Raw genomic sequence first — 20,000 nt, 5'->3', positions numbered from 1 at the left:
CCAGGTACCTATTTTACTGCTAGGTAACAGGGGCATAGGGTGAAAGAAACTCTGCCCATTGTTTCTCGCCGGCGCCCGGGATCGAACCCGGGACCACAGGATCACAAGTCCCGCGTGCTGTCCGCTCGGCCGACCGGCTCCCTTTGAAGAAATAGGAAGGGAACTAGTAAGGCAACAGGCGCCACAAGGCTGGGAGGCGGAGCTAGACCTCACTTACCCTGTAAGGTAAGCAGTGTTAGGTAAGTGCACACTCTTCCCCCAGAACAATACCAATGGGGCGTAGCATGACGGTGTGGAAAGGAAGGTTTTATCCTTCTCTCTCCCTCCCTTTTACAGTCCCTCTCCTCCTCTGCCCCTTCTCCCCTCTTCCTTCTCCTGTCCCTGGTGCTCAGTGTTGGACCTTGAAATACGGCGCTCCTCCATAAAACCCCCTCCCCCCCCCCTCTCTCTCTCTCTCTCTCTCTCTCTCTCTCTCTCTCTCTCTCTCTCTCTCTCTCTCTCCCAGCAACTTTTACAGGCCTTGAGAAGATATTGCTCATCTTATGTGGTGCTCGGGGTAGGACAGTGTTATGCTGAGGCCTGGAGGATAGCAAGACTAAGACTGATGGAAGAGGAAGAGGAAGAGGGGGCAGGGAGATAAGGGTGAAGGGAAAGAACAGAAAGAATTAACGCAGGAAGAACGAATGAAGATGAGACACATAAATGAGGGAGGGGAGCAAGGTAGAAACCGTGGAAGAGGTAAAGAATATTAGACAAGAGAGAGGGAGAGAGGAAAGAGGAGAATGTGATCAAATGAATGCAGGAGGAAGGGGTGAGGAAGGGAGTAAGGCAGAAGGAAGAAGATAGGAGGAAGAGAGAGATAGGAAGAAGAAGAAAGGATAAGTAGAGCTGCAGTGTAACAGGGAGATGATTGATGGAAGAAATTAGGAAACTATGAAGGAGAAAAGAATGGAGGATGATAGGAGAGATGGGAAGAACACGGAGGATGATAGGAGACAGACAGACGAAGAACGAGAGGGAGAACGATAGCAAGAATGAATACGAGGGTAAGAAATGCCAAACGGGAAGATGAGAGAGACAGAAAATGTTGGAACAAGTGGACTCGGAACAATTATTATAACAAGTGGCAGCTAAACTTCAACTCTAGCAAATGCAATGTAATGAAACGGTGCTGGCCACAGGAGGCCGGACACAAATAGTGTCCGTGGTGTAGCGGTAAGACACTCGCCTGGCGTTCCGTGAGAGCTTTGTCATGGGTTCCTATCCTGGCCGGGGAGGATTTGCGCCCAGCAAATCCTTAACTGTAGCCTCTGTTTAACTCAACAATAATTCAATTCAATTTCTTTCTTTATTATGCACCCCATACCCATCCCGTGGGCGGTGGTGTAAAGGGTTACAGAGGCACATAATCGGTTCAGGAACTGAACCCTCTAGTTCGTTTAGCTAAGCAAATAACAATCTTTTGACGCTAGTTACACAATTATTAATGTTATATATACATGTACACATACTCATACATACATGTACATATATATACGGTTACTTATATACATACACGTACATAATTAATCACCCACACAAATACACACATTAATAATCTTTTATGTCACAAGTGATTCAACAAGAGGTTCACAACAGTCACTATACAAGGCACTTTACATCTATGGTGAGTCACACAGTTACTAGTCTTGCTCCACACCCACCCAACTGGGCGGCAGCTTTACAGTCATGTGCTTCACACCCACCCAACTGGGCGGCAGCTTTACAGTCATGTTCTCCACACCCACCCAACTGGGCGGCAGCTTTACATCATGTACTCCACACCCACCCAACTGGGCGGCAGCTTTACAGTCATGTGCTCCACACCCACCCAACTGGGCGGCAGCTTTACAGTCATGTGCTCCACACCCACCCAACTGGGCGGCAGCTTTACAGTCATGTGCTCCACACCCACCCAACTGGGCGGCAGCATTACAGTCATGTGCTCCACACCCACCCAACTGGGCGGCAGCTTTACAGTCATGTGCATGCATTACCTACAGTAAGCAAATTTTGGATACTTCGCTAAAATTTCGGTACTTGGTTGTAAAAACGATTCTTCGCGGGGGTCGTATTCCAGAGAACATAGGATTAAGGACTTGCCCGAAAGGCTACGCGTACTAGTGGCTGTACAAGAATCTAAGAACTCTTATATATATCAAATAAAAAAGGGTATTAAATGGAAGGGAAAACTTTTGAGTGGGATAGAAAACACAAGACTATACTGTCGGCTGAAATACACCAATTGAAGAAATTCATCTGTACGAGAAAGCTTTGCCAGTATTTGGACAAACTAGTGTCCAAATACTGGCCAAATTCAGCTAGAGTCACTCCATAAACATGGAGTCACTCCATAAACTCACTCCATAAACATGGAGTGACTCCTGCTGAATGTCAACAGATCGACGTCACGAATAGTCCGTCTTCCATGGAGTGCTAGCCACGAGGCGTGATCAACTAGGATTCAAATGAAGATTTGAGTTAACCCAAAAGGTTCAGAAGCCTGTAAACCAGTTGGTTGGAAGTTGAGAATCGGTGCCCACGAGCTGAAAGCCCTCCCTAGAAGCGAAGTTATCCCTTGTAATAAGTGACCACAAATGAAAGACGGGGTCCAGGAGCTGATATCTGTCATGATAGCACACCTATAGGTGTCTATACATGTGTAAGAATTCGCGCACATACATACACACCAAAGAGCCAAAGCTCAACCCCCGCAAGCACACACACACACACACACACACACACACACACACACACACACACACACACACACACACACACACACACACACACATCATTTTGTTTGACGATAAGAACGTTGTAGTGGCTGTGATCTAGCCCCGCCCCCCCCCTCCTCCCCCTCCTCAAGAAGAGCATGGGAAGTGTGTACAAGTAAAAGCAGACATAAATATCCCACACGGGGTGGCAGGAATATCCCACACGGGGTGGCAGGAATATCCCACACGGGGTGGCAGGAATATCCCACACGGGGTGGCAGGAATATCCCACACGGGGTGGCAGGAATATCCCACACGGGGTGGCAGGAATATCCCACACGGGGTGGCAGGAATATCCCACACGGGGTGGCAGGAATATCCCGCACAGGGTGGCAGGAATATCCCACACGGGGTGGCAGGAATATCCCACACGGGGTGGCAGGAATATCCCGCACGGGGTGGCAGGAATATCCCACACGGGGTGGCAGGAATATCCCACACGGGGTGGCAGGAATATCCCACACGGGGTGGCAGGAATATCCCGCACAGGGTGGCAGGAATATCCCACACGGGGTGGCAGACACCTCCATAAACTGAGATCACAGCTCCTAGTAACACTCCACTTCAATCGTAGCCAAATTGACTTGGGGAACCATGGACCTTAAATGAGGAAATGAGACCTGGAGAGCTGAGGTTAAAGAAGCAGTAGTGATGAACTTCCTAGCGCAGAAGGTCAGGGAGGATGAGAACTATCAGGAGAGCACGCCAAGCCAATACGACTATATAACACTGGGAAGGGGGTCAGGATAAGGATTGGGGATGGGACGGAGGGGAAGGAATGGTGCCCAACCGTTTGGACGGTCAGGGATCGAAATGTCATTGAGGAAACATGAAGCTGAGGTGACCATGCAGACCCTACAAACACACAACGTCACGGTTACTACCTTGTTACAACTTGTTACAAAAGTTGTTACATTGTGTTGGAAGGTTTTTATGAGTTAGTTGTTATAATGTGTTAAGATAGTTGCTGCAACTTTTAAGGCGTTACATCCTGTTCGAACGTTGTAGCAACGTCGTAGTTTCGTGGCGTGAGCTGACCGACACACCCACAGTGAGATGGACGTGAGCAACACCGACTATGAGGGCCAACAGTAGTTAGTGGCCACTGTGTGTAAGTCTTCGCTTACAGTGACACTGGAGACTACAGTGGCCAGCAGGAGGGGGGAGGGGGAGGAGGGGGGAGGCTAAAGGGAGGGGAGGAGAGGGGGAGGAGGGGGGAGGGGAAGGGTAAAGGAAGGGGGGGGGGAGAGGGACAGGGCCAGCATACCGGAAGGGAAATACCAGAAGATCAGAGGACTCGTGGAGAGGGAATATGATGAGGGGAAACAACAGAGGATAACTCACCACAGGACATAATGGGCCACTTGAGAAGCTAACTCACACAAGCTGAGGAAGGGTTCACACCTCTCCTCTGCAACAATGGAATCAAGAAACAGCACAAGGGTGTACAAGACATATAGAAGACAGCACAGATGGAAGCCTCGATCCACACAAAGGGGCCAGACACACAAACTTCGAGTTGCAGCAAAGACGTGGGAGAGTGACATAGCAACCAAAGCTATCTTCTTCAAGTTATCTTGAGATGATTTCGGGGCTTAGCGTCCCTGCGGCCCGGTCCTCGACCAGGCCACCTTTTTTGTTACACATCCCCCAGGAAGCAGCTCGTAGCAGCTGTCTAACTCGCAGGTACTTCACAGTTCACCTCTAGGTGAACAGGAGAAAGGAACTCTGCCCATTTGTTTCCGCCTCCGCCGGGGATCGAACCCGGAATCTTAGAACTACAAATCCCGAGCGCTGTCCACTCAACCCTCAGACCCCCCCCCGTTCCCCCTGTCAGGCTCAGCGCAGCCTAAACTACTCTGTAGCCCTTTCAACACCCTGAGAAACCAGGTGATCAGACTCCACAAAACGAGGGAGTCCCCCCCCCTCCCTCCCACTGAGAAGGATAAGAAAGTATGCGAAGAAGATACGGTAATTATCAGGATAAAGCACTAAGCCATTACGACTATGTAACACTAGGAAGGAATGTGAGGATAAGGATTTGGGATGAGACGGGGGGGGGGGAGAGTTCTAGCTCTCGCTCCTGGACCCCGCTTTTCTAGCCGCCGGTTGTCTAAGGCAATGACTCCGACCTATTTGTCTATCATACCTGCCTTTTAAAGTTGTGAATGGTGTGTGCCTCTACAACCTGTTCCTTTAGGTCATTCCATTCTGTGTGTGATTGTTGTTACGGAAAGCTATTAGTGACGATAGTGGTGGTGGTAGTGGTGGTGGTGGTGGTAGTGGTGGTAGTGGTGGTAGTGGTGGTGGTGGTAGTGGTGGTATGGGTGGTGGTGGTATGGGAAGTGATGGTAATGATACTGGTGGTATGCGTGGTGGTGATGGTAGTGGTAGTGTGTTGTGAGAGTAGAGTAGCATAGAAAGGGAATTTGAAGAGATGAACAAAGAGAACAGAGATGAACAGGATGAACAGAACACCCAAGAAGAACAATCAAGCAGAAAACACCCACATTGTTATCCACACTCCCAGGCACTTATATTTAGACCCATAATGTTCCCTTATCTACACTCATCACAGAGGGAGAGAGAGAGGGGGAGAGAGAGAGAGAGAGAGAGAGAGAGAGAGAGAGAGAGAGAGAGAGAGAGAGAGAGAGAGGGAGAGAGAGAGAGAGAGAGAGAGAGAGAGAGAGAGAGAGGGAGGGAGGGAGAGAGAGAGAGAGAGAGAGAGAGAGAGAGAGAGAGAGAGAGAGAGAGAGAGAGAGAGAGAGAGAGAGAGAGAGAGAGAGAGAGAGAGAGAGAGAGAGAGGGAGAGAGAGAGAGAGAGAGAGAGAGAGAGAGAGAGAGAGAGAGAGAGAGAGAGAGAGAGAGAGAGAGAGAGAGAGAGAGAGAGAGAGAGAGAGAGAGAGAGAGAGACAGACAGACAGACAGACAGACACAGACAGACAGACACAGACAGACAGACAGACAGACAGACAGACAGACAGACAGACAGACAGACAGACAGACAGACAGACAGACACAGACAGAGACAGACAGACAGACAGACAGACAGACAGACAGACACAGACAGACAGACAGACAGACAGACAGACAGACAGACAGACAGACAGACAGACAGACAGACAGACAGACAGACACAGACAGACAGACAGACAGACAGACAGACAGACAGACAGACAGACAGACAGACACAGACAGACAGACAGAGAGTCGAACAGAAATAAGAGACAGATCTGAGACAGACGAACACACTCGCATCTTAAAACCAAAAAGAAAAATGACGAAGGGCAGTAAGAAAACTTATGATTTTTGTAAGGGGTCTGGAGCAGGGGAGGAGGGTGGGGTTGGGGGTTTCTGGGGTTGTAGTGTATAAGAGGAGGGGAGGGAAGGGGTGGGGGTGAGTAGGGGGAGGGAAGGGGGGGTGGGGGTGCCCCAGGAAGCGGGAGTATCGAGAATGAGGCTCTTCCATTAGTAACATCGATCTCCCCCCCCACCCCACACCCCACTTCCCCCCACCACCCCACCCCAACCCGTGGCGCGGGCTTTTAGTGGAGTCAGGGAGGCCTAACCTACAAGAGGGGGGAAAATGCGCCGTTTTGGGTTCTATGCGACCTCTACTGACGGCTGGTTCTTTGATGGGGGACGCCGTGTCATTCTTTCCTTATGGAGGGAGGGAGGGAGGGCCGCCCCACTCGGCGGGGCGCTGATACTGAAATGCAGTATAAATCCTTAGTGTGTGGAGCAAGGTCCAAGAAATTATGATACCTTTAGCGGAAAATGTGTGTGTGTGTGTGTGTGTGTGTGTGTGTGTGTGTGTGTGTGTGTGTGTGTGTGTGTGTGTGTGTGTGTGTGTGTACTCACCTAGTTGTACTCACCTAGTTGTGCTTGCGGGGGTTGAGCTTTGGCTCTTTGGTCCCGCCTCTCAACTGTCAATCAACTGGTGTACAGATTCCTGAGCCTACTGGGCTCTATCATATCTACATTTAAAACTGTGTATGGAGTCAGCCTCCACCACATCACTGCCTAATGCATTCCATCCGTTAACTACTCTGACACTGAAAAAGTTCCTTCTAACGTCTCTGTGGCTCATGTGGGTACTCAGTTTCCACCTGTGTCCCCTTGTTCGCGTCCCACCAGTGTTGAATAGTTTATCCTTGTTTACCCGGTCGATTCCTCTGAGGATTTTGTAGGTTGTGATCATGTCTCCCCTTACTCTTCTGTCTTCCAGTGTCGTAAGGTGCATTTCCCGCAGCCTTTCCTCGTAACTCATGCCTCTTAGTTCTGGGACTAGTCTAGTGGCATACCTTTGGACTTTTTCCAGCTTCGTCTTGTGCTTGACAAGGTACGGGCTCCATGCTGGGGCCGCATACTCCAGGATTGGTCTTACATATGTGGTGTACAAGATTCTGAATGATTCCTTACACAGGTTCCTGAACGCTGTTCTGATGTTAGCCAGCCTCGCATATGCCGCAGACGTTATACTTTTTATGTGGGCTTCAGGAGACAGGTTTGGTGTGATGTCAACTCCTAGATCTTTCTCTCTGCTCGTTTCATTAAGTACTTCATCTCATATTCTGTATCCTGTGTTTGGCCTCCTATTTCCACCACCTAGTTTCATTACTTTGCATTTACTCGGGTTGAACTTCAACAGCCATTTGTTGGACCATTCACTCAGTCTGTCTAGGTCATCTTGTAGCCTCCTACTATCATCCTCAGTTTCAATCCTCCTCATAATTTTTGTATCATCAGCAAACATTGAGAGAAACGAGACTATTCCCTCTGGGAGATCATTTACATATACCAGAAACAGTATAGGTCCAAGGACTGACCCCTGCGGGACTCCACTTGTAACGTCTCGCCAATCTGAGACCTCACCCCTCACACTGACTCGTTGTCTCCTGTTGCTTAGGTAATCCTTTATCCTATGGAGTACCTTCCCTTTCACTCCAGCCTGCATCTCCAGCTTTTTCACTAGCCTTTTGTGTGGTACTGTGTCAAACGCTTTCTGACAATCCAAAAATATGCAGTCAGCCCACCCTTCTCTTTCTTGCCTGATTTTTGTTGCCTGATCGTAGAATTCAAGTAACCCTGAGAGACAGGACCTGCCATTCCTGAACCCATGTTGATGCTGTGTTACAAAGTTCTTTCGCTCCAGATGTTCCACTAGCTTTCTTCGCACAATCTTCTCCATCAGCTTGCATGGTATGCAGGTTAGGGACACTGACCTCTAGTTCAGTGCCTCCTGTCTATCCCCTTTCTTGTATATCGGGACTACGTTAGCTGCTTTCCAAATTTCTGGCAGTTCCTCTGTTGCCAGTGATTTATTATACACTATGGAGAGTGGCAGGCACAGTTCTTCTGCTCCTTCCTTTGGTATCCAAGGGGAGATTCCATCTGGGCCTATAGCCTTTGTCACATCCAACTCTAGTAAACACTTCCTTACTTCCCCGCTGGTAATCTCAAACTCTTCCAGTGGTTCCTGGTTAACTATTCCCTCTCTTATCTCTGGAATTTCTCCTTGCTCTAAGGTGAAGACCTCCTGGAATTTCTTATTCAGTTCCTCACACACTTCCTTGTCGTTTGTAGTGAATCCTTCTGCCCCTATCCTTAATTTCATAACCTGTTCCTTTACTGTTGTTTTTCTCCTGATGTGGCTATGCACCAATTTAGGTTGAATCTTTGCCTTGCTTGCGATGTCATTCTCGTATTGTCTTTCTGCCTCTCTTCTCACCTTGACATATTCATTCCTGGCATTCTGGTATCTTTCTCTGCTCTCCAGTGTCCTGTTATTCCTGTAGTTTCTCCATGCCCTTTTACTTTGCTGCTTAGCTAGCCTACATCTCTGATTAAACCATGGGTTTCTCATCTTCATTTCACTGTTTTCCTTTTGGACTGGGACAAACTTGTTTGCTGCGTCCTTGCACTTCTGCGTGATGTAGTCCATCATGTCTTGGGCCGTCTTTCCCCTGAGCTCTGTTTCCCATGTTATATCTGTTAGGAATTTTCTTATCTCCTCATAGTTTCCCTATCGGTATGCTAACCTTTTGTTTTCGCTATCCCTCCTCGAGTTCAATAACCCTTCTTCAATCAGGTACACAAACACCAGTATACTGTGGTCGCTCATTCCTACTGGGGCCTCAAAACCGATTTCTCTTACGTCGGAGTCGTTCAGAGTGAAGACTAGGTCGAGATTCGCTGGTTCGACATTTCCTCTCATCCTTGTGGGCTCTCTGACATGCTGGGTTAAAAAGTTTCTAGTCACCACCTCCAATAGTTTGACTCTCCACATATCCTCGCCTCCATGCGGTTCCTTGTTCTCCCTGTCAATCCTTCCGTGATTGAAGTCCTCCATGATGAGCAGGTGCGATCTATTTCTACAGGCAGCAGAGGCTGCCCTCTCAATTATAGTGTTAACATTATAGTGCCATGTTGTTGTTGTCAAACTCTTGACTGGGTCTTCTGTCATTTGGTGGAGGGTTATATATTACTGCTACTACTATTCTTGGTCCTCCCATTGTCATGGTGCCTGCTATGTAGTCTCTGAAACCCTCACAGCCCGGGATAGCCATCTCCTTGAAACTCCATTCCTTTCTCATGAGTAGGGCCACTCCACCTCCTCCCCTACCTTCCCTCTATTTCCTTATCACTGTTTACTACTGGGGAAATACAACATTCGTTATGATTCCAGAGAGTTTTGTTTCAGTGAGTCCGATTACATCTGGGTTCACTTCTTGTGCTCTTTCCCTTAGTTCACTTGCCTTTATTGTGATCCCATGTGTGTGTGTGTGTGTGTGTGTGTGTGTGTGTGTGTGTGTGTGTGTGTGTGTGTACTCGCCTAGTTGTACTCACTTAGTTGTGTCTGCAGGATCGAGCATTGACTCTTGGATCCCGCCTTTCGAGCATCGGTTGTTTACAGCAATGACTCCTGTCCCATTTCCCTATCATACCTGGTTTTAAAATTATGAATAGTATTTGCTCCCACAACCTGTTCCTGAAGTGCATTCCATTTTCCCACTACTCTCACGCTAAAAGAAAACTTCCTAACATCTCTGTGACTCATCTGAGTTTCAAGCTTCCATCCATGTCCCCTCGTTCTGTTACTATTCCGTGTGAACATTTCGTCTATGTCCACTCTGTCAATCCCTCTGAGTATTTTATACGTTCCTATCATGTCCCCCCCTCTCCTTTCTTCTTTCTAGTGTCGTAAGGTACAGTTCCCTCAGGCGCTCCTCATACCCCATCCCTCGTAGCTCTGGGACGAGTCTCGTTGCAAACCTCTGAACCTTTTCCAGTTTCATTATATGCTTCTTCAGATGGGGACTCCATGATGAGGCGGCATACTCTAAGACTGGCCTCACGTAGCCAGTGTAAAGCGCCCTAAATGCCTCCTTACTTAGGTTTCTGAATGATGTTCTAACTTTTGCCAGTGTAGAGTACGCTGCTGTCGTTATCCTATTTATATATGCCTCAGGAGATAGATTAGGTGTTACGTCCACCCCCAGGTCTCTTTCGCACGTCGTCACAGGTAGGCTGTTCCCCTTCATTGTGTACTGTCCCTTTGGTCTCCTATCTCCTAGTCCCATTTCCATAACTTTACATTTGCTCGTGTTGAATTCCAGTAGCCATTTCTCTGACCATCTCTGCAACTTGTTCAGGTCCTCTTGGAGGATCCGGCAATCCTCATCTGTCACAACTCTTCTCATCAACTTTGCGTCATCCGCAAACATCGACATGTAGGATTCTACTCCTGTAAACATGTCGTTAACATATAATAGAAACAGAATTGGTCCCAGCACCGATCCTTGTGGTACTCCACTTGTTACTGTTCGCCAGTCCGACTTCTCGCCCCTTACCGTAACTCTTTGGCTCCTTCCTGTTAGGTAGTTCCTTATCCATGCTAGGACCTTTCCCCCCCACCCCCGCCTGCCTCTCGAGCTTGAACAGCAGTCTCATGTGCGGTACTGTATCAAAGGCTTTTTGGCAGTCCAGAAATATGCAGTCTGCCCAACCATCTCTGTCCTGTCTTATCCTCGTTAATTTATCATAGAATTCCAGAAGGTTTGTTAGGCACGATTTCCCTGTCCAGAACCCATGTTGATGTTTGTTCACAAACCTAATGTTCTCCAGGTGTGCAACCAGTCATAGCCTAATTATTCTTTCCAGTATTTTACAGGGGATGCTTGTCTGTGATACAGGTCTATAGTTAAGTGCCTCCTCCCTATCACCTTTCTTGAAGATCGGCACGACATTTGCCTTCTTCCAGCAACTGGGCAATTCTCCCAACATAAGTGACTCATTAAAGATCATTGCCAGAGGCACGCTGAGGGCCTGCGCTGCTTCTTTTAGTATCCACGGTGATACTTTGTCTGGTCCAACTGCTTTAGTTGCATCTAGAGTTGTCAAATGTTTCATTACCTCCTCTGCTGTCACCTCTATAACTGATAGCCTTTCATCTAGGGTAACCCCTTCCAACAATGGGAGCTGCTCAGGCTCGGTAGTGAACACTCCATGGAAACTAGCATTCAGTGCCTCGCAGATTTCCTTGTCACTTTCAGTATATGCCCCCTCTGTCTTCCTTAGTCTTGTCACTTGGTCGTTCACCGACATTTTTCTTCTTATATGACTGTGTAGTAACTGTGTGTGTGTGTGTGTGTGTGTGTGTGTGTGTGTGTGTGTGTATGTGTGTGTGTATGTGTGTGTGTGTGTGTGTGTGTGTGTGTGCGCGCACACACACACACAGTTGAAAAAGGAAAATCACTTAATACTTATTTTTTCACCACACTCTTCAAAATTTTTCTTCACCCCGGCACCTCCCCCCCTCCCCCCCCCCCCCCGCCCCTATTCCCGCTTAATATCCTTCTCCGGCTGCTGGATAGAGCGGCGGAGGGAGGGGAAAGGTGGAGGTAAAGAGGAGGAGGGGGGGGGGCAGTGAAGTAGAGGGGGGAGAGGGCACTGAGACGGGAGAGGCGGGGTCTTCCCTTGAAGGGGGGGGACTCAAGACGCCCAAGAGTCACAAATGAAGAGCATTGCTTGGGAACTCTTTGGTCCTTTCCGTCCCCCCCCTCCCCCCTTACCTTCTACCCTTCCTCCTCCCAGCCTCTCTCACTTCTCCCCTACCTTTCTCCCTCCTCCCCAGCCTCTCTCTTCTCAACTTTACTCTCCATCCACAATTTTTATCTCCACAAGAATCTTTCATGTTTTCTCTTTTACTTTCTCCCGCTCTCTCCCCTCGCCCTCTTCCCCCCCCTCTCTCTCTCTCTCTCCCCCCCTCTCTCCTGCTGCCCCCTCACTATCATCACCCCCCCCTCCCACCCCGGGGCTCCCTCCCAGTGCCCTGAAAGACTCGCTACTTACACACCCAAGACATAATGTTGGAGTCACAGAGATGCATTTTTTGGTAGATGTTCTCTCTCTCTATCTTTTTTCTCTCACTCTCTCTTTATCTTTCTCTGTCTCTCTCTCTCTCTCACTTTCTCTCTCTTTCTTTTTATCTCTCTCTCTCTCTCTCTCTCTCTCTCTCTCTCTCTCTCTCTCTCTCTCTCTCTCTCTCTCTCTCTCTTCTCTCTCTCTTTCTCTTGTGATTTCCCTCTCTCTTTCTCTGTGTGTGTGCCTTATCCCTTCGTGCCCAGCGGTGGAACACAACACACTCTCCTCCCAGAGTTACAATCTTCCTCCTCTCCTGAAGGCAGCTGGTGGGAGAGGCTGGTGTAGGGAAAGAATGGGAGGGGAGAGAGAGCAGAAAATTGGAATTATGGGAAAGGAGTTCAGAGAAAAAAGAAGACAGGGGAGTAGATAATGGAAGGGGATCGGGGAGGTGTCGTCCAGAAGCGTGGGATATGGGAGGGGGGATATGGGAGGGGGGATATGGGAGGGGGGATATGGGAGGGGGGATATGGGAGGGGGGATATGGGAGGGGGGATATGGGAGGGGGGATATGGGAGGGGGGATATGGGAGGGGGGATATGGGAGGGGGGATATGGGAGGGGGGATAGGGAGGGGGTAATGGGAGGGGGTAGTGGGAAGGGAAGGAAGAAGATGAAGGAGAAAGGAAAGGATGAGAAGGAAAAGGCAAAAGTAGCAAAATAAAACAGAAAAAGAAGGAAGTGGGAGAAAGGGAAAGAGGCACAAAATATACAATAATTAGAGAAAGATTATTCAAAAGAAACTTTGAAAACCATAAATTTGGACTGAAAATGAAATAAAGAAATGTAGGGATGAATTAAGTAATAAATGTTGCTTTGTTCTTGTTTATGTTCCAGCTTATCTGGCTTTGTTTGTTAGGCTTTCTTCCTCGCTATAAGGTCAGCGTAAAGTGTGGGGGTAAGGGGCACTAATGGGAGGGGGTTGGGGAAGAGGTTGGGGAGGGGGTTGGGAGGGAGTTGGGGAGGGGGTTGGGGAAGGAGTTGGGGAAGGGGTTGGGGAGGGGGTTGGGGAGGGGTTGGGGAAGGGGTTGGGGAGGGGGTTGGGAGGGAGTTGGGGAGGGGGTTGGGGAGGGGGTTGGGGAAGGGGGTTGGGGAGGGGGTTGGGAAAAGGGGGTTGGGGAGGGGGTTGGGGAAGGGGGTTGGGGAGGAGGTTGGGGAGGGGGTTGGGGAAGGGGGTTGGGAAAAGGGGGTTTAGGAAGGGGGTTGGGGAAGGGGTTGGGGAGGGGGTTGGGGAAGGGGTTGGGGAGGGGGTTGGGAAAAGGGGGTTGGGGAAGGGGGTTGGGGAAGAGGGTTGGGGAAGGGGGTTGGGGAGGAGGTTGGGGAGGGGATTGGGGAAGGGGTTGGGGAAAGGGTTGGGGAAGGGGTTGGGGAGGGGGTTGGGGAAGGGGTTGGGGAAGGGGATGAGGAGGGGGTTGGGGAAGGAGTTGGGGAGGGGGTTGGGGAAGGAGTTGGGGAAGGGGTTGGGGAGGGGGTTGGGGAGGGGTTGGGGAAGGGGTTGGGGAGGGAGTTGGGGAGGGGGTTGGGGAAGGGCCACACTGTCAGTGCCTCACTGTGTCAGTGCTACACTGTGTCAGTGCCACACTGTGTCAGTGCCACACACTGTGTCAGTGCTACACTGTGTCAGTGCCACACTGTGTCAGTGCCACACACTGTGTCAGTGCCACACTGTGTCAGTGCTACACTGTGTCAGTGCCATACTGTGTCAGTGCTACACTGTGTCAGTGCCACACTGTGTCAGTGCCACACTGTGTCAGTGCCACACACTGTCAGTGCCACACACTGTGTCAGTGCTACACTGTGTCAGTGCCACACACTGTGTCAGTGCCACACTGTGTCAGTGCTACACTGTGTCAGTGCCATACTGTGTCAGTGCTACACTGTGTCAGTGCCACACTGTGTCAGTGCCACACTGTGTCAGTGCCACACACTGTGTCAGTGCCACACACTGTGTCAGTGCCACACTGTGTCAGTGCCACACACTGTGTCAGTGCCACACACTGTGTCAGTGCCACACTGTGTCAGTGCCACACACTGTGTCAGTGCCACACACTGTGTCAGTGCCACACTGTGTCAGTGCCACACACTGTGTTAGTGCCACACTGTGTCAGTGTCACACTGTGTCAGTGCCACACTGTCAGTGCCACACTGTGTCAGTGCCACACTGTGTCAGTGCCACACTGTGTCAGTGCCACACACTGTGTTAGTGCCACACTGTGTCAGTGTCACACTGTGTCAGTGCCACACTGTCAGTGCCACACTGTGTCAGTGCCACACTGTGTCAGTGCCACACTGTCAGTGCCACACTGTCAGTGCCACACACTGTGTTAGTGCCACACTGTGTCAGTGCCACACTGTCAGTGCCACACACTGTGTTAGTGCCACACTGTGTCAGTGCCACACACTGTGTTAGTGCCACACAGTGTCAGTGCCACACACTGTGTCAGTGCCACACACTGTGTCAGTGCCACACACTGTGTCAGTGCCACACTGTCAGTGCCACACTGTGTCAGTGCCACACACTGTGTAAGTGCCACACAGTGTCAGTGCCACACACTGTGTCAGTGCCACACTGTGTCAGTGCCACACTGTCAGTGCCACACTGTGTCAGTGCCACACTGTCAGTGCCACACTGTGTCAGTGCCACACTGTCAGTGCCACACTGTCAGTGCCACACACTGTGTTAGTGCCACACAGTGTCAGTGCCAAACACTGTGTCAGTGCCACACACATTGTCCGTGCCACACTGTGTCAGTGCCACACACTGTGTCAGTGCCACACAGTGTCCGTGCCACACTGTGTCAGTGCCACACTGTGTCAGTGCCACACACTGTGTCCGTGCCACACACAGTGTCAGTGCCACACACTGTTAGTGCCACATACTGTGTCAGTGCCACACACTGTCAGTGCCACACACTGTGTTAGTGCCACACTGTGTCAGTGCCACACACTGTGTCAGTGCCACACACTGTGTTAGTGCCACACTGTGTCAGTGCTACACACTGTGTCAGTGCCTCACTGTCTCAGTGCCACATACTGTGTCAGTGCCACACTGTGTCCGTGCCACACACAGTGTCAGTGCCACACTGTGTCAGTGCCACACTGTGTCCGTACCACACACAGTGTCAGTGCCACACACTGTGTCAGTGCCACACACTGTGTCAGTGCCACACTGTCTCAGTGCCACACACTGTGTCAGTGCCACACTGTGTCAGTGCCTGCCACTGTTGGTGAGTGTGGAGGAGGGGGAAAACGATAGTGGTGTGTGGAGACTGTGTATGTGTGTGTGTGTGTGTGTGTGTGTGTGTGTGTGTGTGTGTGTGTGTGTGTGTGTGTGTGTGTATGTGTGTGTGTGTGTGTGTGTGTGTGTGTATGTGTGTGTGTGTGTGTACCCCCCCCCCCCCCCCCCGCCCCCACCAGACATCACCATGTTCCCCGCTACAAATGAATGAATTTTCCAGCAGTCTTCAAGGTAAACTTGCCGGTAAAAATATAAAAACTTACTAAAACACATGACCAAGTTGACAGCGAGAGGCGCTGCCTCCCGGCTCCTCCCACCACGGCTCTCCACTGCCTAAATGCTTCCACATTTCCCGTACAAAACATGATAAAACAGGTAAATGAGACGCTATTGTGTTGGGTGCTGTGACTGGGGGTCACAGCCTGGACCGTCCTCTGGGGCCACATATATACAAGGTGCTCTAGAAACCCCTCCACATATATCTTGAATGGAGTTCAATTGTTTTAAACAAGTTCGTATATACTTAAAACTTTCTCTCTAGAAATATGTTGGTAATACTTCACGCCATATTAATATTAAATGTCTGTTGAATGTTTTTTTGTTTGATACACATCTGTATCTTCCACCACAGTACAGTACACACCTGTATCTTCCACCAAAGTACAGTACACACCTGTATCTTCCACCACAGTACAGCACACACCTGTATCTTCCACTACAGTACAGTTCACACCTGTATCTTCCACCACAGTACAGTACACACCTGTATCTTCCACCACAGTACAGCACACACCTGTATCTTCCACCACAGTACAGCACACACCTGTATCTTCCACCACAATACAGCACACACCTGTATCTTCCACCACAATACAGCACACACCTGTATCTTCCACCACAGTAGAGCACACACCTGTATCTTCCACCACACACCTGTATCTTCCACCACAGTAGAGCACACACCCGTATCTTCCACCACAGTAGAGCACACACCTGTATCTTCCACCACAGTAGAGCACACACCTGTATCTTCCACCACAGTACAGCACACACCTGTATCTTCCACCACAGTACAGCACACACCTGTATCTTCCACCACAGTAGAGCACACACCTGTATCTTCCACCACAGTACAGCACACACCTGTATCTTCCACCACAGTACAGCACACACCTGTATCTTCCACCACAGTACAGCACACACCTGTATCTTCCACCACAGTACAGCACACACCTGTATCTTCCACCACAGTACAGCACACACCTGTATCTTCCACCACAGTACAGCACAAACCTGCACACAAGCCTGCATTTACGATCACATACTTATGTTTACATCTGATATCTGGGACCGTAGAGTGATAACGGATAAAGTGAGATAAACAGAAATAACAGGCTAAGTAGGGCGATAGATATTCAATTTCCTATCAAATGGAATGCAAAGAGTAAGGCCGCGAGAGAGAGTCAGTAATGGCAAGAGTCCGTCTTGGATACAAATATCCATCGATATTCGGAATGGAAACAACAGTTGATCAGCGGAGTTGCAGAATCTGTGGCGAGAGTGATGGACACCGCCTTGACCACTATCTTCGTGAATGTGAACACCTGAGAGACATTAGAAATGTGTGTAGCATAGTAAACCCCACATTGTTTGATTTAGGGAAGTATTATCTGTCATATTTAGATGTTTTTTTTTTTTAAAGATTTCTCCATTTTTGCACCTGCAAGATATCGTAAACTTTATGGGTTGACAAATGTTACTCTTCTTGTGTAAGCTGTTCACTTGAGACAGTCAAGCAAGTCCCAGCTGTGTCTGGGTACAAGTGACAGGATGAACCCAGCGGGTTTTCTTCCAATTGGGGAGTGCTGTACATGCTGCTATGGCGGTATGTTCACTTATAGGATGAGTGCCGCTACCCAATAAACTTGCCCTTCGGGGCATAATAAAAAATAAAAATTAAAGTGTAAAAGTCTTTACACAAACTTTAGTACAAGTACAGTGAAAAGCTCTGTATCCAAGAACACAGTTTTTGCACCACTGCTGTTTCCCATTCTCTTGTCAGATATAGACAAAAATACAAGTCACAGCTTCGTGTCATCCTTTGCGGACGATACAAAAATCAGCGAGAAGATTACTTCTGTAGAACACGTTGAAAACTTCAAGCTGACAATAAAAGTCTTCGAGTGGGCAACGGAAATTCTCGTGATGTTTAACAATGTCAAATTCCAGATACTTGGGTATGGTAAAACTGAATGATTTAGACGAAACACAGGTTACAAGACCCAGTCACATCTCACAGAAGGAAAACAACAGGTAAAGGATCTGGGAATAATGATGCCAGACAACCTGGCGTCTAGGAAACATGACAAAGCAAACACAACATCAGCCTTGGGCAGTAGAAGAACTCCCTGAGCCTATTCCAGGTACGGACCGAAGTCTAAAATTATTAGGGATGCCCACACACATCTACACCTAGACCTAAACCTATAAATATGCACATTCACACATGCACGTAAGCAAATCCCTACCCTCGTACCTACACAGCAAACTGACCACAGTGCAGAAGAAGAGGAGACATGATCACGACGTTCAAGGATAAAATAGCAGGAAGCTGAACATACAGTTGAGAGACATCATGAAAAATTACACACAGAGATCACACTAACGTGATGCATCAAATGAACAATTCCACAAGGGCCGTAACGAGGATTCGAACCTTGTGGAATTCGAGGATTCGAACGTCACGGCCCTTGTGGATTTGATCATGAAAAATGTTGAGTGTTAAGGCCGCGAGGAAGTTGAAGGAGCGGGAAGAGACATGGTGGAAGGTGGACTCCACACGGGGGTTCACGAATTGTTATAATACTTCAACTTTTGCCATTAGTTTGATGGTTGAGACGGTTGATGAACTCCCAGTACTCGGAGTTGAGAGACAGCCAAAATACCAAACTATGCACACGCAGGCACACACACAAGCATACAGTAAAGTTCAACCCAAGTAAATGCAAGGTAATGAAGTTAGGAGGAGGGATCAGGAGGCCAGACACAGGGTACCAAACGGGAGACGAACTCCTCCATGAAACGGAGAGAGAGAAGGATGTAGTTGATATCACACCGAACCTGTTTCCTGATACCCACATAAAGAGGATATCAGCGGCGAATGCAAGGCTGGCTAACACCAGAACTGCCTTTAACATTTGCGTAAGGAATCATTTAGAACTTTGTATACCACATATATCAGACCAATCTTGGAGTGTGCAGCTCCAGCATAGAGTCCATACCTTGTCAAATATAAGACGAAGCTGGAGAAGGGTCAGAGGTATGCCACCAGACTAGTTCCAGAACTACGAGGTATGAGTTGCGAGGAAAGGCTGCGTGAATTGCACCTCACGTCACTGGAAGGCAGAAGACTTTGGGGAGACATGATCACCACCTAGAAAATTCTCAGGGGAATTGACAGAGTTGATAAAAACAGATTATTTAACACGGGTGATACTCGCACAGGGAGACACAGGTGGAAGCTGAGATTTTAACTGAACCATAAAGACATTACAAAAAAAATCAGTGTCAGAGTAGTTAGTAAATGGAATGCATTAGGCAGTGATGTGGTGGAGGCTGACTCCATACACAGTTTCAAGTGTAGATATGATAGAGCCCAATAGGCTCAGGAACTGTCAGCATAATAAGAGCCCAAAAGGATCTAGAACTGTACACCTGTTGATTAACAGTTCAGAGGCGGGACCAAAGAGCCGAAGCACAACCCCCACAAGCACAACTAGGTAACAACACACACACACACACAACCTGATGTACAAGTTTCAGGAATCTGTACACCAGTTGATTGCCAGATGAGAAGCGGGACTAAATAGCCAGAGCTCAACCCCCACAAGCACAAAGAGGTGAGTCCCAATAGGTGAGTGCACACACCCTACATGGTTCAATATCACGGCCACATAAAGACCAAAATTTATGTTTTTATAATGGCATGTTAGTTTGAGGATTTAGGTAGGAGGGGGGGGGAGGGGGACCCGGTGGGCCAGCTTCATGATTGATTGATTTGATCAATAATTAATCAGGCGCTGGAGCAACACTGATGACGTATTAACTCAAGTTATCATCTAACGTTTGGATAATGGCTTGAATCTCGGCTCGATTACTCAACATGAAGAATGAAACCGGATGGGATACAGCTCTGTGGCCCAACAGGACCAAGAACCTTATCCCTATAGGATGGAACACTCTTTGTCTCCTAGCTTAGCTTTGTGGCGAGGATAAGCTTATCTAGACATGCCTCTCCCGGGTCGTAGTTCACAGGTTTTTCCACAATAAGGAGGTGATGTTCGAACGGGGGGGGGGGGGGTGAGGCCCAGGTGAGGGGGGTGAGGCCCAGGTGAGGGTGGGGGTGAGGCCCAGGTGAGGGGGGGAGGGCGGTGGTAGGAGGAGTAAGGGTATGGCGGGGAAGGGGTCGACTAGGGTTTGCATCCTAGTCGAAGTGGGAACAATTTGGCAGTGTTTCCTGTCACC

The 20,000-nt window shown here is 48.9% G+C and overlaps 1 protein-coding gene across 1 annotated transcript in view; it reads left to right on the top strand.

Moving 5' to 3' along the window:
* The first annotated feature begins 985 nt into the window (after window positions 1–985).
* LOC138355791 (autotransporter adhesin BpaC-like) overlaps window positions 986–20,000 on the top strand; it is a 21,360-nt gene continuing 2,345 nt past the window's right edge. Inside the window, exons 1-2 of the mRNA XM_069311319.1 lie at window positions 986–1,046; window positions 17,539–17,713. Coding sequence (XP_069167420.1) covers window positions 986–1,046; window positions 17,539–17,713 — 236 coding nt within the window. The remainder of the gene's footprint in view (window positions 1,047–17,538; window positions 17,714–20,000) is intronic.

This window comes from Procambarus clarkii, chromosome 6 (genome assembly GCF_040958095.1).
Source record: "Procambarus clarkii isolate CNS0578487 chromosome 6, FALCON_Pclarkii_2.0, whole genome shotgun sequence".
Taxonomy (NCBI): Eukaryota; Metazoa; Arthropoda; class Malacostraca; order Decapoda; family Cambaridae; genus Procambarus; species Procambarus clarkii.
Note: the sequence above shows the minus strand (reverse complement) of the source record. Positions and strands in the feature narration are given on the sequence as shown.